General features: G+C 37.7%; 1 protein-coding gene across 7 annotated transcripts in view; it reads left to right on the plus strand.

Moving 5' to 3' along the window:
- JAKMIP1 (janus kinase and microtubule interacting protein 1) overlaps positions 1 to 23,829 on the plus strand; it is a 230,294-nt gene that overhangs the window by 169,703 nt on the left and 36,762 nt on the right. For 6 of the 7 annotated variants that reach the window (XM_071808562.1, XM_065836046.2, XM_071808563.1 and 3 more), the window contains 5 exons: positions 837 to 1,013; positions 3,226 to 3,282; positions 3,676 to 3,858; positions 12,701 to 12,769; positions 14,033 to 14,444. In XM_071808562.1, the coding sequence (XP_071664663.1) occupies positions 837 to 1,013; positions 3,226 to 3,282; positions 3,676 to 3,858; positions 12,701 to 12,769; positions 14,033 to 14,437 (891 nt within the window). In that variant the 3' untranslated portion in view covers positions 14,438 to 14,444. Of the gene's footprint in view, positions 1 to 836; positions 1,014 to 3,225; positions 3,283 to 3,675; positions 3,859 to 12,700; positions 12,770 to 14,032; positions 14,445 to 15,708; positions 15,791 to 23,829 lie in introns of all 7 variants that reach the window. The other variant, XM_065836048.2, reaches the window with a different exon arrangement.

The following is a 23,829-nucleotide window of genomic DNA, read 5'->3' on the forward strand; positions in this document are numbered from 1 at the left end:
CGATTCTTTTTTTTTTTTTTTAACTATAAGTTCATAACAGCATAAATGTTTTTCACAAGACTTTCTTCACTTTTATTCTTAGACTTTGGTTTAATCCAATAATACCACTTCTAGGAGCTGACCTTATGATGCTAACCATCAGCCTAAAGCTCTCACTAATCCTTTCAATATATTGCACAAAATTAAAAACAAATCAAAACAGAGAGCGGGGGAAGAGGAGCTAAAGTCAGAAGTTCCTCCTTCCACTTGTTCTATGTCACTGTCCCTGCATTTTAATATAATAAATATTTTTTAAAAATATTTTTGAAATTTTTAAGTCTGATTAGTTTTTATTAATAATCTTCAAAAAAAACCCAACAAAAACAAAAACTGGGAGAGTAGAATTTGCTTGCTGAGATAAATATATGTGGAAAGACAAAGGGTGTATTATATAGCAGTTGGAACAGGAAACTGGGGACTTTTGAGTTCTGTTCTTACTTACTGTGTGACCCTAGGTTGGTCATGTAGTCTGTTCGTGCCCCAGTTTTCCCATATATTTAATGGGTATAATACAATACTTACTTTGAAGGAGCGTGGTGAAATCCCAGTCCTACACTTGTTCTCGTGAGAGACTGAGAATTGCTTGCTCATAAACAATTTTAAAATTAGTACAAGGTATTAATGTTAATATGTTTATGAATGTTTGAAGTAATATGTTTTATATCCACCTTTTTTTTTAATGTACAGGTCGGTACATGTATTGATTGAGAGGTTTTGTGTTCTGAATTATGCTTGAAAATATTTTAATTATATTATACATTTTCTAATTTGAAAATCTGTTTAAATTTGCTCTTTAGCCTGTGTACACTGTGAAAGATGGCCAGGAAATAGAGGAGAACAAAATTGCCCATAAGCGATTACGGCAGCAAGTACTGACCTTGAAAGCCCAGCTCAGAGACCAGACTGCATTACAAAATCAGTTTCATGACTTGCAGAATGAAGTGGAACTCCTTCAGGCTCAGCTATGTGAAAAGGTATAATAAAGCCATTTTCTGTGTGCTTAAGTGGGTGGACAAATGTGAGCTTAGACTTCAGATTCCACATCTTGCTTCTCAAAGGAGAGAACCAAAATAGTCTTCTTTCTTGGGAATGAGTCTGAGGATAATTAAAAGGTTTGCAGGTATATAAAAGTGTCCCTGACTTTAGACAAATAAGGAAAAGATGGAAACTTCCTGGGTGGTCAGTGTTATGGAAAGATGGTAAACTACAATAAAAGTTGCTGTCAGTCTCTGCCATAATCTCTGTAGCATAGCGCAAAGTGATGCTGCAGTGCTTTACAGAGCAATCTCCTGGGCTTATATTGTCAGGATTTTTAACATTCCTGACTCTCTTGTTGCACTGCATCAGATTAGGAAAAACAGTGAGCAAGTGGTAGAATTTTGGTAGGTTTTTTTCCAACTTTTTAAATCCAGCTGCTAGGGTTACTCATAAAGAGTTTCACTAATACATTTTCGGTTTGGCATGTGGTTTGTATTTTTATTAATTAAAATAGTTATTCTGGTGAGAGCCCCTATGTACACACAAGTACATGTACATGAACAATTTTTACACATTTGCATTGTATTTCACCTGGCAAACCAGAGCAGGTACAAGCATTAACATTTTCAAAGCCTACTGCCTCATAGTGTGACAGCAAAGCTACTGCTCTCAGCTTGACTTAAACTGCTGAATTCCTAGGTGGAAATAAACTCCTGCTAGAACTTTTTACCTGGAATTTATTTCCTACTTCTTTGGAAACTATTTTTAAAAAAGAGATAATAATCACAATGTAAGCCAAATTGGAATTGACCATCATACTATGAAACAACTAGTAAGTTACATTTCCCCAATAGTCTTTTTCATACTATGATGTGATGTGTAGAACATGCCTCTGCTCTGACTTTCCTCTGAAATACGAGAGATTATTTTCTTCTCCCTACTGAGTGCAAGTTTCATCCTACTTCCTCCACAGTAAATCCACCTGTTCTACAGTTTTAAGTTTTTTTTGAGGTTTTGCTTGCTAATTGTTATCATTGGTTCTGTGGCTTTTTTGTGTTTGTTTGATTGTTTGTTTGTTTTTCTATACCTTTGTCATGTGCTGTGATTTGCTTTACACCAGTCCTGTAGAGAGGGTTAGTGGCTTCTCTCAGGTTTTGATTAAGAGGTGCAGAATAGTGATGGCGAAATTTTTTTGTACTCTCTTCTGTCTGTAATGATAGATGATGCATGTCAGGTGCATATAGGGTGACGTGTTATCCATATAAATTGGCAATTCCTAGTTGTTCTGTTGCATTGGAAAAGTGTTTTGCTCCATGCTTCATCAGAATTTAATGCCACCAGTGCAGGGACCTATTGCCAGCTTTTTCTTTGTTCCCTCTGTGCTAGTCTTTCCTGTCCTATCTACTATGTTCCTGCCCAAGCCCACAATCTATTAGCTGAGGACTGTGCGACATCTTCGGCATAACTGAATTCTCATAAAAGGAGATTTTTTTCTTTTTGATGCACATAATATACTTATTGTAAGCTTTATAGAAATACAAATTGTCAAGCAAAACAAATGCAAAGTAATCTGTACTTTATTGCCAAATAATACTGTATTGATTTGTAACAGAAACTGATTTTACTTGGCAGGATACTGTATTTTTTTCTGCATAATCAGAAAGCAATGTTCCTATTAATAATAAATATTTTAGTCATAAGGTATAGACTAGGTCATCTGGCTCACCTCCTAATAGAGGCCATGCACCGATCTTGCCAGTAGAATGTTGTCAATGTTCACTTTTCAGAGCCTGCCATGGAGTACACATTCAGAAAATCCCTCGTTTCTTGCATTCTGCAACATAATATAGACAAGAAAGAGAAGGAAAAACTTTTCCCCAAAAGAGTGTTTTGGAAGACTCACGGAGAAAATGGGAATATGAGGGCATAAAGAAGAATACCAAGTCATTAATGTGATGCAGTTTGATGAAATAACCCCACTCAACCAAAAGCATTTGGTAATACATTAATGCTAGTGGGGCAGTGTTTGTGTGCTGGGGCCTATCCATGTACAACCAGGTCCTTATTCATCTTGCTCGTGATACAGGGCCACACGAATATGCAAAGTGTGTACCTTGAAAGTCAGGTCTAAATCTAATAGCAAAAAACTGCTACAGTATTTTTAAATAGCTCAAATAAATTAACGCAGAATGTTTTTCAACCTTTCAGGAAAAACAGATTCAGAAGAGAAAGTCTGAAGAGAAGTTGGCACTAGCTCCTCTGAAGGTACTGTATTTTCCTGAAAGCCAGCACAGGACCTACACAAAGGTGTATTCCTTTGTTTGCTGCCTTCTGTGCCTCTGCCTGCCTTCTGCAGCTGCCCCAGTTTACCTGCTGGCTACTGAGCTTCAGGAAAGGGCTTGCTGATATTATTGCTGTGGGTGCTCCTCAGCCAGTCAAAAGGGTCACTTTGTGCATGGAAAGGGAATATCTCTTTCCATTTTACCTGTGCACATGTATTGTTACTGCAGGGTGCAGAGGCACTTAATGGCTTAGGAACACAGGAATGAAATCTATAGTTTTGGGTCAAAATGTGTGAAATTGCAAATCAGATATGAAATACACTATTGCAGTTGCAACAGGACATGAAATCAGTGTGTATTTGTTTATGCCACACAGGCTAAGCTGGCTTGCCTCACCCAAAAGTGCCAGGAAAGGAACAGCTTCATTGCCAGGATGCTTAGTGAATTGCACAGGCGAGGAATTATTACCTCTGCATTTGATGAAGAGGTGAAAAACTTCGTGAATGACGTGAGCCTGGCAGAGTACACAGTTGCTTTTACATCAATGCGTGATCAAGAGGTAAGTGTTTGTATTTCCTTGTAGGATCCTCCTATTTCTACTATTGTATTAAGTCAGTGATCATATTTTTTTAAGAGTTTGGTGAGACTCAGTGTATAGTTATAAAATATATCTCAGCACTTAATATAAATATTGGTTCAGATAAGTCAGCATAGTTGGCTGTCTCAGTGCCTTTTTGGTAAAAGCTTAAATCTCTGGAGTTTATCACAAAGTGTGTCAGTGCTCCATGCAAAACCCACTCAGTATTTCGACACAATATCTAGCCTAGTGGATAATGTAGATACAGTTTGATGTTTAAAGTGTATTTTGCATGTTCTTCCTGCACAATGTATTATCGCAGATTTATGAAGAAACTGGAAAATGAAAAAAGGTCTGGAACAAATCATTTTAAGATTTAAGTCAACTCAGTAGACATTCATATTTAACAGGGAGTTAGTTATGTGTGTTTCACTGGCAAGAGGAAAGTGGTTCAAATGGGATGCACTCTGCCTTATACCTGATGCTGTTCAGCATTAATAGCCCAGATGCTGGGAATATACTTCATTTTTTGGGGGGGTAACACCTGTCTGAATCTATTATTAAGGACAGAAATCTGTATCTGGCAAACTGGAGAAACAGGAATCCCTTTATAGTACTTCAGTAATCTCCAAGCAAGATCTTTTATTTCTTTTCTTTTGTTTTCTCTCTCTTATTATTTTAAATAAAGCCTGTAAAAATAGCCAAACAATAATTGGTAATGTTTGTGTCAAGTATAATCAGGCAGAATCTTGCTAGTTAAAAAAGGAAAAAAAAAAAAAAGTATTTTGCCTTAAACATTTGTAAAATATTGAGAAAGTGGCTGCCTACCACAGCAAGACATGGAACATTGGTTCGTACTATTTTTTGTACTTCAGTTAACACAATGTACTGCAAAATGAGTACATAAAAATAATTTATTTTTCCATGACCTTGACATCCATTTTTCCTCAGTAGAAGGAGAGATGCTCACAATGGGCGAATAGTATGGTAAATCCACAGGATTATTTGTCTGATTATTTCACATTGTTACAGAGAGTGGTATTCTGCATCACTTGGAAGAAGTTTATTCTTCTAGTGTTATTAATTGTTGCAAGTTATTGCTCAGTCATACTTGTTTCTCTGGCAAGAAATAACGTAACTGCATGTTAAGTAAAAAAGTAGTTTTATTCTTCAATGTAAATAGCATACAATTTCTCTGTAGTAATTAGAAAAATAAACAAGAATGTTTACTGGTTCATAAACTTTTTTTTTTTTTCTATTACTTATGTTTGACTAGTTCAGGTTTCACATGTTTTGAGTTTTTCTATACTTTGGGCTTCATGTGCCTTCATATCTACATAAACTATCATCCTATCTTGAGCAACGCTGTCAATATAAGATGAAAAGGAACTGTGGTTGCAGGATGGGACAGGATTTTGTGTCTCGCTGTGTCTCCTTTGAGTGTGTCTGGCTCCACCACTGTCTTACCCAAGGTCGTACTGAGAAGAAATGTTTTATGTGACAGTAGTCAGTAACTCATCTGTGAGAAGGGAGATAATACTTCACTGCCTTCACATATTTTCTCAGGCATTGCTGTGATAAATGGGCATTAGTGTACAGTTTCCCAATACAATAAATATCAAAATACTGTGCACATTCACACTGTCTCCCTGAATGTCTAATTATCACAAAACTTACAAGCTCCAGCAGGAGAGAATTGGATTGAATCTGTATTCTGATGGCCAGTGAGTTAATTTGCAATGTGAGAGACACACATTCAGTTCCCTGCTTCAATAGATATTTAGCTATTCATGCTAAGTGGAGCACAAACCCTCTCCCATAGGGTCCAGCATTGTAGTAGTCAGAAGTCCAATTTAGGCTCAGGCACACTGGGATTCAAGCCTGGAGTTTATTTGGATCATGCAGAGAACAGGCTGGGTCTTGCTGGGTACTGAGCTTTGGACCATTCTGGTCCTTGATGAGTACTGTAATAAGTAATTCCATGTGTAACAGGGGAAACCTGCCAAGGCAGATCTGTATGTTCCCACGAAAAATTTAGGTTTCCATGGATCAGTTTTCCAATGGAAGACATTTTAGTGAGAAAATGTCCAAGTGTCAATACTCCTGATTTAATAAATAATGGTTACGATCACAAAGAAGAGAGACCATTTAATATTAATGTGATACATGCCTTTGATTTTAAATGTCCTGTACTGAATTCTGTACACATATGTTAAACTGAGCTGACTTTTAATCTCTGAGGATTTGATTTTGCATTTCAACTCTTATTCTTGCTGGAATTCACACCTCAGATTCCAGAGCTGTGTCCAGCTTTTATTTACATAAAAACTCCTTTGAAAGCTCATTCCCTTCCTTCCCCTCACATTTTCACTTATAAATAATTCCTAACATTTGAATGCTTCTAGAGAAAGAACAGTGGCTTGGTATTTTTTTTCCCCTTCATTCCTCCATTAAAGATTTTCAATTGGCTTTGTTCATTTCTGGACCCAGTGACAACTGGAAGGTTGTTACACATTGGCAGCATTGGCTTACTGATGAATTTCAACCGAAAGTTTGCAATGACGCATGCAGGGCTAATCTGACTGCCTTTGAAGGGAAAAGGGATTCTGTATTCAATTCAGTGCCTGGTCTTTCGTAGTTCAGTAAAACACTTTGCGCCTGCTTCTCTGAAGAAAATATGTTTGAAGATTCTTTCAAGAACTTTTTTTTTTTTTTTTTCTATATGGAATTAGATGTAGATTGGTTAGATCTGCCCTATCTTTGTGTTAGGAATCTCCAGCTTCAGTGGAGGCCTTAAGGGCATCAAAAAGTTACTCATGCTTAAAGACAAAAGTGAACTCATCCAGGACACAAGGGATGGTTGGTCATTCCTTTCCATTTGCCGGAAGCATTTTCTTCCTAATGCTCATCCCAATTAAGATACTAAAATATGATGCAAAACCAAGCATCTTCGGAGCTTCTCATCAGACTTCACTTTCAGTGTTTGGGACACTGTTCTCACATACTTCAAATCACTGTTGTCCAAATGGCTTCATTTTGCTGATTAGCTCTAAATGAAAACTTCAGTAAGTTTGGTTCAGCAAAACAGCATGCACTTTGAGCTTTGTCATTCTTGATTATTTTCAAAGCCTACTGTTACGTTCAAATGTTTTTGATTGAGAAATAAAAGTTGCTTGAACCATGATTTTGTTCCAGCAGTGTACTTTTCACTGAGGGCAGATACACGCTGGAGTAATCTATTCAGAAAATAAAGTCAATTTTCCTTCTATTAATTTACTTTTCAAGTCCCTGTAAAGAGGACTAGATTTTGAATGACTTTTCCTCACTATAAAACTGTATACCATGAAGTTCTTTATTTGTAATTTAGATGAATTTGGTAGTATAGTGTAATTTAATTCAATTTCGGTTTTGTTTATCGTAATAAACATACACTATCACACAGAAGAGTCTCTTTCCAATTCTTTTTCATCCAGAGAAAACACCTATGTCACTGCAGTGAAAGCAAAAGTGTGCAAGATGGCGAAGAAAAGCTTCATCATGTGTGTCTCTCAGTTTTGAAAAAAATAGCCTTTTGGGGAGTCATAGGAATGATAATTTATGTCTAACATGGACTTGAAATTTTTGGAGGCACAAATTAGTTAATTTCTAAGCCTTTGTGATTTATTTTCCTTTTAAAAGACTTCAATTGAGAAAACATTGAAGGTCCTTGTAATGGATCAAAAATAAATTTTGGCAATTGAGATAACTAAAACCTTGTCTAATTTTGTGTTTGGAAAATGAAAAGCATGTGTCTGAAGAGGACACATCCCAGGGACAAGAGGTGCCTCTAGCAGGTGACTGTGGCACTGGGCACCATGTCATAGCTGGGATTCACATGCACAATGTCAGGCACAGAATATGGGGGCATTTTTGGCCTTTTGTCATGTCCCATTTTCATCATCTTCTTTTAAATGCTGTTATCTTTTTTAATATGAAAGGCCTTGTCCTCATCTTTCTTTTCTTGCTGTTGTGGAATTAATCATGGACATTATTAACAGTGATTGTTTCTCTGCCTTTCCCAGTGGAAAGTACAGAGGACACCATTCATCAACTGATGTTAGACACTCATGTTTGCTAAACAGCAAAAAAGGACGGGGACTTACAACAACTGGTTTACTTGAGTTAGTAACAGCAGGAAGCAAGAGAAGGTGCTTAAGATAACTAATAGGAAATGTGAAAGAGAAGGCTTCACTTCTTTCTCAATGTAGGTGTCTACTTGCAGATTGAGAAACAGGCTTTGCCTGGTTTGACTTGCTTGAGCATGAGGCTGTGTCCGTGCTGCTTTTGATATGTTAGAGAACCACACAGAGGAGCAAGAGAGCTTGGCGTACCCTTCACGTGAGCTCATCCCAGTGTGGCTGTGCAGTTTTTTGGAGCCTTTTCTGCCTTTTTCAGGTTGTGTGTAGAGAAACCAGGAGTATGTTAAATTCTTTCTCCAAACTGACTGAGCCAACATATCCTGGTTTTATGCCAACAGCCTCTGTCCAGATGACTGATGTCTGTGAGGGATAATGCTGCTGTAGTCATTCACTTCAATTTCTCTTGCACTGGAAGGCTCTCACTTGATGATGTATTTTACATATTCTTTCCATAGCGGATCTGAAACCATTGTGACTCTGTGCCCCCATTTTTCAGGGCTGAGAGGGAATTTATGAAGGAGTATACAGATAAATGGTAGTGCTTTTTATTGCTTTTCATTGAGTCATCTTAAACCTTATGCATGGAAAGCTCCAGGCGAATAATGTGTCCAGTATAGTGAATTATTTGTTCTACAGAATAGGAACTAAATGTGCAGAACAGTATAACTTAATCCTCCTTTGTATCAGATAATTTCTTCCAAGATTATTTTTGGTAGAACAATGCTGTTGCTACTTCTTTTTTTCCTTTCTTTCTTTTTTTTTTTTTTTTTCCCTATTTCTACTCATTTCTTTGCAAGAAACCACTTAGTGCCTTCCCATGAATCATATTTGAAGGAAACAGACCTGAAATAACATTCTCTCTCAGATGCTCTCCTTAAAATGATTTGTGTGTGTCTGGTGAGATCAGCAGCTTTTCTGACACAGGGTGAGATATATCTCATGTTTGATGTCTGTACTTCAGACAATTGTATCTGTAATCTTTCTTTTATCAGTTAGTGGAGAGAAAGAGGTTCTTACAAGGAGATATCCTGCCCATTTCAGGTATCTGATTTAGATAAGGTGAGAGTGTTGGAGGGCTGGACTCCACTGTTTGTGAAGGGAGCCAGGAGGAGAAATGGTTCAGTCAGATGAGTCCCACCCTCAAAGGGGAGAACGACTTTAACTTCTGGGTTTCAGTCTCTTGGGCACAGTGCTGTTCAAGACCAAGGGACCTTTCAAGACAAAGACTTTTGCAGGAATAGGCATCTCTTACCGACATTACAGAAAATGTGGCTTGAGTCATTGGAATTCCAATGGGATGAAAGAAAGGAGGTGGTAGTTGTTATTGAGTAATTTTTTTAAAAGAAGAGTAAAATCCATTCCTAGATTATGTTATTTTTGACCTTCAGGAAGTTTATTAAAAATACTGAAGGGTATAAAATATGAATTAAATACAGTTAAGGGCAGCCTGGCCTTTCCAGTGAAATAACTGTGAGAGCTGTTCAATAGTTATGTAAATGGCTGTTAGTACAGAGAGTATCTCAAGAATTTGTAGTGGCTGAGGAGATGGTACATACTCAAGGTTCATCCCATTTTAAAGTAAAATTGAGGTTGGTTGACAAAGATTTAGATCTGTTTCCTGACTGCATACTTAATATAGACATTTTAGCACTCTTTTCTCTCTAATTCGTGGGTAACAGCATGCATTTGTCTAGAAGTTTAAATGCAAGCAGAGTAACAGTTATGACTAAAAAATAAAAGCTTTAAAAACTAACATTCCTTTATTTTCTATTAAATGTTAGAGTTTAGATTAGAATAAAACGTGCAATTAAAAATAGATGAATTAAAACATTTTATTTTTATCTCTGACACCACTGACTTTATTTTTTGTGGTGTTGTGGGAAGCAAATTTACTTTTCTTCAGGTTTGGTGGGATATCACAATTCATTACCTCCTAGGTGGGATAATACATGAAAACTTTGGAGGAAAGCAAAAAATATCAAAGAAAAATAGGATAAATATTCTAAATAAATAAATCAAAAATTACAAAGGGAATAATTAACTAACGGAAGAAATTCATGTCTGCACATTGAGACGAAGTGCAGGATTTTTGCTCAGCTACAGAAAATGTGATCTTTAGTGTTTCACAGAGTGTTACAAAACTCTGAGGATGAGCCTTTTTGAAAGGATCATACAAGCTTTCAAATACAGCGCAGACCATACTGTGAAAACTTCATCAGTGTAGTAGCAGCTTCACTCATTCAGGGTTTGAAACAACCTGCTTTTCTAATGAGTTTCACTACTTTGGCTGCAGCAGAATTCAGTAGAGACAAAAGAGTTTGTGAGTTGAACAGCTGAAGAAAATAGAAGGAAAGACCCTGTCAGGAAATTATTTTTCTAGAAATTAAATGGGGTAGTGTCACAGTTTTGATTTGTGTGTGGTGTTGTGTGTGTGGGGGGGTTTTGGCTGGTTGGTTGGTTTTGTTTGTGTTTTGTTTTTTTGGTTGATTGGTTGGTTGGTTTTGTTTGTGTTTTGTTTTTTGGTTGATTGGTTGGTTGGTTTGGTTGGGTTTTTTTGTTTGTTTTTGTTTGTTTGGGGTGGTTTTGTTTTTCTGAGAGCTTTAGCAGCTCTTCTGCCTATGAGGAGGGCAGTGATTTGCCTTTGCATGGGTCATTGAGCTCCAGAACTTGTCCTGCCCCTGCTGACTCTCATCTGTCAACAGGGATGCCTCTAACTGTGCTTCCTGTAGTGAGGAAATTCTCATAAAATAATTTTAGATCCAGTCTCTTCATGCCTGAAAACATTTCAGGGCTGCCCTTTGTAATCCCTCCATTGCTTTCAACCAGCTAGCCTTTTTTGAATGTTAGAGAGATACTGCACTCATAACCTTGCTTAGAACCAAGGACTTCTTTGGCTTCTGTGTTTACAGGGGAATGTCCAAATGTATAGCTTTCACTTTCCAACTGATCTGTGCCTGTGATGCTAGTATGTGAATGACTATTCATACCACCCTACCTAGATAAAAGCTGTATCAGAGATAATGCCGTGGACTCGCTCTGTAATCGATGTAGAGAAAGTAAGTCTTTTATGGAAAAGCAGCAATCTGAGTTATATGCCCAAAGTTGGTCAATATGAGTGGCCCTTCAAATCCAGGATGTCACCATCTTATTTCCTGGCCTGTTGTTCAGCCTGAAGTAAATGATCCAGGTGGTGGCTGCTACTGAGGAGTGTCTCAACTGGACAAACATGATTGCATTTAGCTTTTTCAGGTCTGGCTAGCTTGTACACATCAACAGCTGGCATTCAGTGTCACCTCTGAGGGTAAGGGACAGTACAGCACCACTGATACCTGTATGCTCTAACCCTGGTGCTGGAGCTGCTTTTGAACTGCTTGCAAGCAGCATGTTTCTCATAAAGATTCACAGTGATCACTCCTGCAAGACTTCTCTTGGCAATGGCAACAGTTTACACACTGTACATTCTTCTTCATGCCATCATAGAATTATATTTCGATGCATGAGCTTGTCAACACATGGTCATCTTTTTGGGGGGTCACCAGGGCAATGTAACACCACTATGGCATTTGATTTTTATTTAATTTTTTACACTAGACACAAGTGATATAGCTAATGCTCACTAAAGATGTAGAGGAAAAACCATATATTATTTTAAGTAAAATATATTTTGTATTAAGTAACCATTCCTGACTTGGCATATTTATAGTATTTGCATTTCTGGAACTTTTTCAGAAGGACTAATGAGAATGAGGTGATAACTCATTATGAGACATGAATTTTGAAAATAAATAACTATTTTTAAAAACCTCAAGGCTGAAATTGTCATTAACAATTTTAAACTGTACAGTTGTAAGAAAAACAGTAACATTAGTCCTGTAGCTTTTATAAATTAAATTTTCCATGACAAAATGCTACTGCCCTGTGATAGAGATGTGCATTCAGGGAGATCTTTTCCTGCTTACAACTGTTATGCAAAGGTGCATGATTAAACAACTGCCATTTCTCTCTAAACTCGGCTTCGTTTCAGTGAAGATATTCAAGAAGGTTAATGTTTGATGTGGTGTTAAAGCTGATTTGGAAGTGAAATAAGGTCAACTGAATTTCTATTATTTTTATTCAGAATAGGAGGATCTGCTTTAAGAGTTCATGCAGTTGAACTTATACACTTTTGAAGTCCATTCAGCTTAACTTTCTTGAGCATTTATAAGTAGACAAACACTAATTTATTGTGCAAAGGGAAGAGAATATGTCTGTGAAAGAATCACATTAGAAATTTTGACATTCTTCAAAAGGATACCTAACATTATACAATTATTTAAATTAGCATTATTTCTACTTTTTATCTAGGTTTTCTTAATATTCAGATGCAAATTTTGGCTGTAGTTAAAGCTTAGAGATTTTTTTAATTTTGAGGAATAGTTAATGAATGCAAGATTCCTTTTTAGACAGATGCAGGAAAGCTTCATATTTAAAATAATTGGTACATTATCTTTTTTTCTGTATTTTGGTAAGTGTAGTTGATTTACATTTAATTTCTGTGAATGTTTATTGTAATGAATTCACCCATGTGCCTTCCACTAATCCAAAATAAACAGCGTTGGAAAGCTCCATCTAACTTGAATTTCTTGAAATGCTGTTTTCTCTTGCAGATGCTGCCTTCTTCCACAGATCTCTCACAGGCCAATGGACAGCCACAGGATCATGAGACATGTATCAAGGTGAGTGGAATGACTGAGTCAACACCTGCAAACTCTCAGCAAGAGGTGGATAGCACCTGCAGATCTCGCATCACTCCACACATGTATGATGCTTCTCCTATAACATTAACAAGTCCAGAGAAGGTCATAGCCTTGCATCAAGAACTAACACAAATCCATCACAAAAACTGCCATGTCAGTAAAAATTTTCTTATCATTTTTACATTAGTGCAATCTATTATTCTTGGCAGTCATTTTGTAGATCACATAGCCATTTAAATGATTGCTTCCAGAGATGCAGAGTTGATTTTCAGTTCAAACAAGCTGAGGGTAATAAATGCTTTACGTTTTTCATTATGCACTTTCTTCTCCATTGTTTAGGAATGGCTTGGGGCTTGTAAAAATAATTAAGAGGTTTTGTTTTCATCATGGTGTACTCTCTGATAAGACCATCTTTGAATATAGTTGGATGTTAAAAAAAGGGTTGTTATGTTGATCTTGTCCTACCTTTTTCATCCTCCAATTCTTTTTTTTTTTTTTAGTGATCCAATTATTTCTGTGCCCTGAAGCTCTTTATAGTAATTTCCATTAACTGCAGGAATCCTGTTAAGAACAGAGCTGATCAATTGCAATTGCATTTGTGACAGTCTGCTGCTAAACTAAACACGCAGGAGATTTCACCCTCTCTGAGACAACATAACCTTTCCAGAAACAAAATTCAAGTATGCAATTACTGGCGCCAGTTAGCTGGAGTAGTTATAAATATTATTCTACTGAATTTCCTTTATGATCTTGGATTAAAATAAATGTAATAAAACAAATAAAAGCGTAGTTTCTGCTTTTGGCATCGATAGTTGAAAAAAAAACATACAAGATATTAAAGTTTTTTGTAGTTAAAAAATATATTATACAATGAAATAGTGACTCAGAATTCCAATAGCACGTGAAACTCTTAAGTTATTTAGTCCAGGGGATATGTGTGACAGTTCATATCCACTTTCCTGATCAATTTCTTTGACACAGTCACATATAAAAAGAATCAATTAAAATATTGTCATAAAATAAAACTATTAGGGAGAGCAGAACGGTAGTAGCTTTTTGATTGACCTGATCTTTGTAAACTTGGGGATTTTCTTTTAATACACATAATGTGAGCTTTAATTAAATGCCAACGAGAGCATGACTTGGGCCTAATGTACAGTTATATGGGAAGCTACAGCTGAAATAAGCCACAGTGCACTGGGACATCCAAGGTTACGTTTTCTATTCTTCTTTCCTCCTCAGATACCTTCAGTTGTCTCCTCCAACTCAAATCTGAAGGCTGACTGCAACCTGCCCATGATCCACAAGGAAGCCCCTTGGTCTGTGCTGTCAAGGATGAAGGATGCACTGATGCCTCTGGACCATGGTGCTTTCTGGGCCACGAAGGGGAGGGATCAGTTGTCCAAATGTGACGATGTATTTTGGGGTCAAATAGGAAATCAGCATGCAGGTGCCATTCCCCAGGCAATGAAACAGAAAAATGCCATTATGAATAAGGCATGGCTCTCTAGAGAAAAAACAGATGGCTCAACCTCAGCTACCACAGCAAAAAGCTATTTGTCAGACGTGTTGTCAGCAAGTAATAAAGGTCGAAATCCTGTGGGGAGAAATCAGCTGCACGGGAAAGAATTAAATCCACAGAAATAAAAAAAAGGTAAAGCATCTTAGCAATGTGATTTTCACATTGTTGCAGAAGTACTAATCATTTTCTAAAGCAAAGATATTCTGCTAGTTTGCATGGCCTAGCAACTAGTTGGAGATGACTGAAAAACTTAGATGATCAAGAGCTGTAATACTTCTTGTGACCAAAATTTCTTAGAACATTTGGTGTCATTGAAACCTATGGATTTTTCAGTAGTTGGGCTGCCATTTTCTTTTCACCGCTTGTTTATGACTTGCTTTTCTTTTAACCAAGACTGTGAAACAATCTATTAAATTACTTTTACTTTTATGTACAATCCATTTCTTCAGTGTGTGTGCAGTGGCAAGTTCTGAAAGAATGCCTGCCTTGCATGACTGTTTTCTCTGGAACTTAAGGAAATGTGATGTCGTGGTATTCCTAGAAATGCAGTTTACAGGAACTGGGGAGTAGTTGTGCTGCTGGTGTTTCTTTAGTGTTTTGGAATTTTTTTTAACCTTTTTTTTTTTTTTTTTAAATAAGCTGGATACTCAATGTATTCCTGTAAATTGTTGCAAGCTGTAAATTGAACCTAACTTGAGTAGTTTTACTGGACATGGTCTTAACCACTTGGATATCATGAGTATGGTAACATCTGAGTTCAAGTGGTGGATGATACAGACTGCACCCTGTGCTGCCAAACCCCTACAACTACAATAGGGAGAAGTAGATGTGGTGCCAGGACACCTGTGCCAGCAGAACAGTGGCAGTGCTTCCTTGTAGTCTGGCTCAGAAATAGATGCGGTCTGGGCTGCAGGAACCTTTGATGGATTGTGGTTACGGGTGAGAGGAAGGGAGAGTATGTTTGGCCAGGTGCATGTGTGCACTAACCCTGGTTGACTCTCGGTTTTAAAGCATGGTTTTAAAACCCCCAAAACAGTGATTTCTATTCAGAACCCACCAGAGTTAAGAATTTTAGAAAACCTCCATTATTCACATCTTTCAGCTATCTTTGTTTTTAATCACTTTTATTAGAAAAGGGAATTTTTAACACACAATAATATGGGGCCTCGTTCCTATGCTTTTCCTCCGCCTGCATCGATTACCCTACTCAGTTCATAGTATGTTACTACTTTGATGCTCTTTTCAGAAACCAGAAACAAAATGACTGGTTTTGAAGGAATATTAATGCACACACTCGCACTTTATCATGGGAAACCCATCTTCCTTTACTCAGTAAGGTAGCAGTGCAATTGCTTACAGCAGTAACTGCATTGGTTTTCATCCAACATATCTTTAGAAAAAACACACCAGATGCCAAGGGAAATAGCCCCTGGAAGTGATGTTTTGAAGCATTGTCTAAGCAGAGGAAACAAACACAGGTGAGGTTTCAAAATCTTGGCTTCTGCTTTTGTGTTTCTTTCTCTTATTCCTAATGCCCAGACAGCACTTCTGAAGACAGATATACTTGATACCTAGCCACCAGCTCCCTTGTCAAATGTTAAGATATTTTGATGTGCAAAACCACTTGTAAATATTTAACATAGTGGCTTTTATATTGGTAAAATGATGCTTTAATAATTAGAGCTTATGATAACTGGTTTTTGAGCTTTATCTTGCTGACTGTACAGTACAAGATCTGTTAGCTCAGATTGGAGGTCAGACTGTAATGCATGAGGTGTTCTAATCATAAGGGTATTAATAATAATACCCTGTGATGATAAGATAGTCTTTGTTACCCTAGTGTAGGTACCTACTTTGTGCTTAGGGCCATAATAACCATGAAATAAAGCCTTTCTAAGACCAGTCCCTTTCTGTCAAAGACACGGTGATTCATTTTAAACTTTAGACTTCATCTTAAGCTAATTAGGTTATTTGGCTTTATTTTCCTCCTGCTGGCATTACTAGTTTCCTGAATAAAGGCTGCAGACACACACAGGTGTAGATGTGGGAACAGACACTTGCAAGTATATTACCTGCATGGAAGCCCTGTAATGCAAAACGGACTCAAACCATTCCTCAGGAAAATGGAATCTGGCTGGAATCTGTAGATTTGCTTCACAAGCCACAGATTCCAGTTAAAATCTGGTAGCGCCTTGTGTTTTAATTTTTTAAGACATCCATTCTTCCTACTACAAAGCATTGTTTAAATATGTGCATATACCACACTTGTTGTTTAGGCAGCTGTTTCAGCTTTTCATTTGTCTGAAGTAAAAACCCAAGATTTTAGACACTATCGTGGAAGGATGCTAATAATTTAACAGTAATGTTTGGAGCACTGCATGCAACAGCATTAGAAAAGGTGGGTCAGCTAAAGACTTCCATTTTTAAACCTCTGTCCTACGCCATTTTTTCGCACTACTAAGTGGGCAAATGAGAAGTGATAGATTATGCCAAACAATTATGCATTAACTGATGTACAACAAGATGAGATGATGCATTGCATCATCGAACAAGGTCCTTCAAATTCTTTAAACACAGTCATTTATAGAAACCAGCTCCAAGTTGTACAGTGGCTGGCCAGATGGTTTGTATATAGTTGTCCTGCCAAGCTGAGGTCCTTTGGGAGTCTGAGCTTGCTGAGTGACTGATGCAGAATAATTAATATTGCCTCTCATTCTATAAATGATTTGGGTGTTTTTGTTTGTTTGTTTGTTTGTTTTTTCTTTTTAAATTGAGGGTGATCAGAACACATCTGAAGAGTTAACTTCTGTTAAAACTGCTGTTTGTCATCCATGGACTTGCCCAAGTCAAATGGCATTTTCTGCACTTGACTGATGATCAGGACACTGGAAGGAAGGTGGACGACAATGTGCTTCCTACCAACAGATGCTCACTGAGCCTGTTTCCCATTCAGACTCTTCCACTTACAAAGAACTTGTTTGAAACAGCACAGAAGACTCTTTACTAGAATCAATAGTTCACATGAAATGAGTGTTTATTAACATATTCAGGCAATATTTCCCCAGTTCTTTTTTCTAGACTTCAACTCCCCAGTACTAAAGTCAAAATATCTCATTTTAGCAATTAAGTGATATATTTTCTCTCTAGTTTTAACAGAACTATTACTTAGAAATGTAATATAAATATAATACATGAAAGTAGTAACCTGAAATGGTGCATAGTGTTTTTAAAGGCTGTGTGGAAGATACACTTAAAAAGGAAACTCACAGTTCACTTGAGGCTAAAAATGGACTGTAGAGTAGTTTGTACGCTCTTTGGGGGAGGAATTGGAACCACTACAAAGAATAGCCATTCTCCTTTGACAGGTATAAAGAAAAAAAAAATCCATCAACTTTTTCTAACATTGAACCGGCACTTTTATGTAATCAAAGAAAATTAATAATCCTCCTGCACTTCTGCTTTGTCTCTTTTGCTCTTCCCTAGTAGGAAGGGTCATAAACAGGGAATGTAATGCCAGTTTGTATGTTCAGATGAACAGAAACACAACATCTACAATGACAGATCATGTGTATTTTAAGAAAGTTCTCCAGTCAACACAATTGTTGTATTAGGCTACTCCTTCTATTCCTTATATTTCTTTTTTCGGGAAAATAGTATTCATAATATATATTTTAAAAGAAAAAAAAAAAGAAGAAAAAAACGTTGCTCGGTATTTTGTGTACATACACCTGTGCATGTAGTCTCACTTAATGATCAAGAATTCATTATTGAAGTTCAAGAGATAGTCAGTCGCCAGTTTCAAACAGACATGGTTTGGTCAGAATCAGTGGAAGAAAATGGCCTGCATCCCTCTGAGAACTGGATGTGCTGTAGAAGGCCTGGAAGGCACTGAGAACTAGGAAAGATGACAAAATTCAGTTTATTTAAAGTAAATGATGCCCAAGTCCACTCTGGGCTCTCCTGAAGCTTATACATTTGTAGAAAATATAGAAGGGTTGCTCTGGAAGCCTGCCACTCCCTGTCTGTTGCTTATCTTATGCTGTGAAAAGCTTTCATGTGCACAGTAGATCTGGGGATCAGATCTGATGCTCAGCCCATGTTAACTCAGTCCAAGTCTCAGGACTGATATTTGTATGAGTCAAAACATAAACAAGTTACCCATTATTAAATTTCCTGCAGTCCTTAATAATTCCTGTTTGTATTTTTTCTGTAGCAATTCTGATTTGTAAAAGCACTGTCTAATATCTTCTTAGTAACAGTCTTTTCATTTAGTCCTTAAGCTGATGGATAGTAAAACTTCTAATTAAAACCAGATAATGTATGAAATATTTCAATAGTGAAGACTTTTCTCTTAAGGGCCCGATTAAATGAAGAAACTCCCACATTTGTTTGTACAACTGTATTCTCAACAGTTCGGGCAACTGGTAGCATTGACTTAAGTCCATCTTTCCTGCAGTAGCTTTTTCCTGGGAATAAAGAGAAGAAAGATTAGGACAGAAAATGGAATGTTTCAGAAACCTTGGCTTTTAACTAGGAATACTGTCTTTCCCCAGTCTGCGGATCTAATCCTATCAGTGAGGATAATGGTGAAGTGTAGAATAAATTATCCTTTTACAAATAAGTATACATAAAAAATTTATGTGTGTGTATATATATATATACACACATATCTGCATAATTGCATGGGGTTTGACATAAATATAGTATAAAATAATACGGATAGGTCCCTTTCTGCATATCTTTTTTCTTTCTTTTTTTCCTCTTTCCTTTGGTCTTTGCTAAGAGAATTAGGAACACAAGAAGAGACAGATTTTTTTAATGTTTAGAGGAAAGTAAGACTATGCAGTGGCAGTTCTGGTTGTACCTTGGCTCTACTGCAGGTTTAAAATCCAGGTATGTATCAATCTGTCTTCCATTTCCCAAATACACTAGTTTCCTTGGGAAGGAAGCTCGGGTGCTTCAACTCTCAGCCCAAGTGTGAATGACAGTTGGACCAGGCCAATGGGAAACACTTGCCCTATAGTGGTTTAGCTCCCCATTGTCTCTTTTGCTGCTGAAAGAGGGGAAAAAAAAACCAAATCAATGGTTGTGTAAAATATTCTCAGTACATTTTTGTCTTGTTTTTATGTGCATAACCTATTGAAGCTTTACTGGGTAGGAGTTAGACACCACTTGGGAAAATGCCAAGCTCCCACAGTGGAATCTAAACTGACTTGCACCCTTGTTAAAATCTCTTGAACCGTAGCTGCTCTTGTATTTCATTCAATATAGCCAGCCTCCCTTTGGAAAGTTCAGTCTATTGTGGTAAGTTATTGAGAGAAAAAGTTATGACTTGTGAAGTAAACAGCTCTTAAAAAGAGCAAGAATATCTTATTACAGCTGATGGGTCAAGTTCACCAGCTGAGTTTCAGTCTGGCGATCCAGAGCAACTGCAAGCTTGGCTTCTCAGGCACTGAAACTGTGTTTATGTTCAAGCCATTGGTGAATCAGGTCAAATATCTAAGGATGGAGAGAAAGTTATTTTTTCTTGGGTTACTGGGAACATTTAATCAGCAATTACAGAAATTAAGATGTTGTCTGTTCAGCCTAGTCACTGCATTTTTGATCACAGTGTGAGAACATGGAGCAGAGTAAAGGGGAATTTCAGTAAAGGATTCCTTGAAGTTTGCTTGGGTTGGACTTGTATTAATTGTATTTGGACAAGAGAGAGAAGCTTTGAAGTGCCATGGCCTCTCAGCATATGGCTGTCTGGCAAAGCCTTCTTTAAGTGGGAATATCCTGGAGCACATTGTTGGTTTTTGTAACGTGGCTCCAAGATTTAAAGTCTTGTGTGATTCTTTCTCACCCTTAGTGAAAGCCGCAGCCAGAAAGGGAGGACGTGGCTGCCTCTTGTTGCCCTCCCTTGCCCCCACCATCTGCTGGGTGCTGCTTCTATACTTTCCCATCTGTGGGCTGGGGACTCTGTCTCTCAGCAGCCACATCTTTGTTTCCATCTGGCTGCAGACAGTCCCTTCTGGTGAATGGGCTTTAAAATCTAGGGTTACCTAGCTGGAGAGTACAGATAGTTTGTGACTGTTTGTGCAGGGAGCTTTGCTTGGAGAGCATAAAGCAGGTCTCTCTCAGAGGAACATTTCAGGGGAAACTGCACTCCATTGTGTAGCTACTTGGTGGATAGTGAGGGGCTGGGTTCTGCTTATCTCTGCCACCCTCACAATTTTCCACCCTTTTTCTGGACATTGTCACTAAGATTATGTGGTTTCTGAATGAACAGTTAGTTAAGACGTCTTTTGTGGGTGGTGGATCTTTTGCAAATGGCAGTTTATGGATGAGCAGACAGGTTGTCTGATGTACATGAGCTAGCCGGAAAGAAAGTCTGAGCTGGGATGTGGAGGTCTTGGTCATGTATTCTTTGTGGTGGCTGCAGAGTTTTTCATCCTCCAATTTATCTTTCATAGCTCATCATGGCCCCATTGCCTCCTACTCATGAATAGAAATTGCTGTCTCCCCAAACCTGTCAGTGTGGCTGCTCCAGTGATGATTCCTTGAAATAATTTCTGTCAAAACTAATATGTTAAAGATCAGATGACCACAGAAAGAACTCTGCAAGAAGTTCTGGGGAAATAGTGTTATGTGGCAGGTGGCTGACCCTGAGTGAGTGTTGGAGAAGGTATTGCAGGCAATAGCCTCTTCGGGCTTTTAAAACCTAAGAAACGAAGCTGCAACTGTTGTGGAGAAGCATGTCTGTGTGTTAGGTGGTATGAATTGGATTCAGAACAGAAAGTACTTGATGTGACGATGCTGTGAAGAGCCAGAAAAAAGTTACTGCTTTTTATATCTGACATCTGCATCTTTCCCAGAAAAACACATTCCTGTAGTCCCTCTTTTAGATGTCTCTGTGAGACTGGGATTTGCACTGACTTCTACATGTGGACAGGCAATTAACTCAACATTTCCTGGTTCTTCTCAAGTGACATGATATCTTTATTAAGCTACAGAATTAAGTTATTTACTGCTTACAGCTAAGCCAACACTGCAGACCTTCACAGCAGTGACTGTCAGATGTCTGCCTCCCAGGCAGGGAATTTGTCATCATGTGTTCGGGAATTAAGATTAATTCATGCTCTAGGGAGTGGGATTCCTTGGAACACGCATAAGTCTGAGTCAGTCTCTGACAGTCATGAAGAGAAATCAATACTCGATCTACTGGACAGGATTTGTTTCATCATAATATACGTCTAAAACAGGCAAGATGATCTGCACTCTAGTGGTGACTATAAAGATGAGTTTGGGGGTGGGCTGCCTCAGATATCAAGTCTACACTGCAGAAGAAAGGGAAGGTGATTCCCACACAACTACTTTAGTAGCAAATGTGACAAGGGTCATGCAGGACTTGGCTGTGGAGATCTAGTAGTGCCTAGCAGGACAAAGACTTGGAATCTTCCTCATGTTTCCTAGGTGACTGAACACCGGACTATCCTTCTCATGAAAGATAATTGACATTAGCGCTTGGGAACCTCTCCTTTGTGTTGTTCTAGCTCTTTTTCTGAACTGAGGACTTTTCCTTTGTACTAATACCTTGGATTAACTATATATATATATATGTATATATATATATATAGTTTTGTCTTAATTAATAGTCACCAGCTCTGTTGAACTCATTGTAAGATGCTTAGGTACCAGTTTATAAACATATTAAATAGAAATTAAAATGTATATGTAGATCTGAAGCCTTGTTGACCTGACAAATTCTCCTGAGGACCCATAAGATCAGAGATAACATTCATCAAGTAAGGCATTGAACATATGCTGGGCCTAGTGCTAATACTCGGGAGCTTTTGCATAAAAATAGGCTGGATTCACTATTCATCTGTGAACTGTGCACCACCTTTAGTTGTGCATGCTTCCCCTTGAATAGTGTAAAATAGGAAGTATCAGAAGAGAGGGCAACAACTTGTAAAATTATGGATTGAAACACATGGATTCAGTTTGAGCTGTGAAGAGTTTTCTTCAGTGAATTAACACTTGCAGCTCTGTCATTCCCCTGGGAAATCATATATGCACATGTGTTTCCTTTAGAGGGCTTCTGACCTTGTTTGTGTTCTTTTTAATTTCTGTGTCCAAAGTAAGGAGATATTAAGGCAAATCCTTGTTGATGCTTCCCTGGGAGCTTTACAGAGTGTAAAGGAGGGAAGTAGTTTCTGCTGCTCCTAAATTAAAAGCACTTGCTCAGATTCCTGCAAGTCTCTTGAAGATGACATATCTGCTAAGAATGAGCACTGCTCTTTGCACTGGCAAACTGGATGTTGGGGGCAGAACAATGTGATTGTCAAAACACATCTTTCAGGTTAATAAACCACTCTGAGAAGAAGGCTGTGCCTCAGCTTAAAAACAGTCCTTGAAAAAAGAATTCTAAACATTAGCATGAAAATAAACACTACTTTTCTATTTTGAAATAAACCTACTTTCTTTTGACATACTTAGGTACACTGTAAATTTAATGTTTATAGACAAATGAGCTATGAAAAAATAGAATTGCCTTAGCAGTATTATTAGGAGTAATAACTTCTGCTGTGGGTGAATCTGATGCTTTTTGAATGGAAAATCATTCATATTTTATTTCCTAGCCTAGCTTTTCCCTCAGAAGAGGTTGCCTTGTCTGTAAGACTAATTTGAAATGTCATGATATATATCCTAGTCTGAATTACCACTTCTGAGCTCTCAGTTGAACAGAGATCGTAGCAATATATTGTTTTGCATGTCTCAACATGATATTCTGGAAGCTTAACACTGGGGGCTTCTTTCTGTGCCAGAATGATTGTTTTGGGGCTGATTACGAAGCCACAGTGTTGTACAAAATGTCTGAATCTGCTTGCCAATCCCCTCCTTGATTATCAGTGGAAGGAACTGCATTACCATCTGTGTGCTTTACATTGGGACCCCTGTACATAGGGATCTCCCTTCCCTTCTGTCCCCTGGCAGAGAGTTTATACTGGTCCCACAGTCAGTGCACCCGGTGTATTTTCCCTTGACACTGAAGTCATTACATCCCCACCCATTGCAAAGCTGACACCCATCCATCAACACTCAAACAACAGAAAACAGATCTCAGGCCCTGGGAGCTGCACTGTGTATTCTGCATGTGAAGCCACAGGATCATTGGTATTTTTGGATTACTGCAGCTGAATTTGGTGTTATCTGTTGATGGTCACAGTATTAAAAAACAACTTCTAATTTATTGCCTAATTTATAGGCCAACTCGATAGACTTGTGACACAAGTTGAACTTACGTTCAATGATTAATGTGAAATAGAAGGTAGTGTTACATGGCACAGTTAAATTAAATATTCTTGATCTAATCCTGTCACTCAGCCACAGCTGTTAACAGTTTTATGTCCTTATAAAAGACTATACCTGTGCTGCTGCTGGTTTTCAGGATAAAAAAAAAATCATATTATAACAAAATATATATCCAGATATTATATAACTCAGTAGGGTACAACACAAACATACATATACA

Source organism: Patagioenas fasciata, chromosome 4, assembly GCF_037038585.1.
Source record: "Patagioenas fasciata isolate bPatFas1 chromosome 4, bPatFas1.hap1, whole genome shotgun sequence".
Taxonomy (NCBI): Eukaryota; Metazoa; Chordata; class Aves; order Columbiformes; family Columbidae; genus Patagioenas; species Patagioenas fasciata.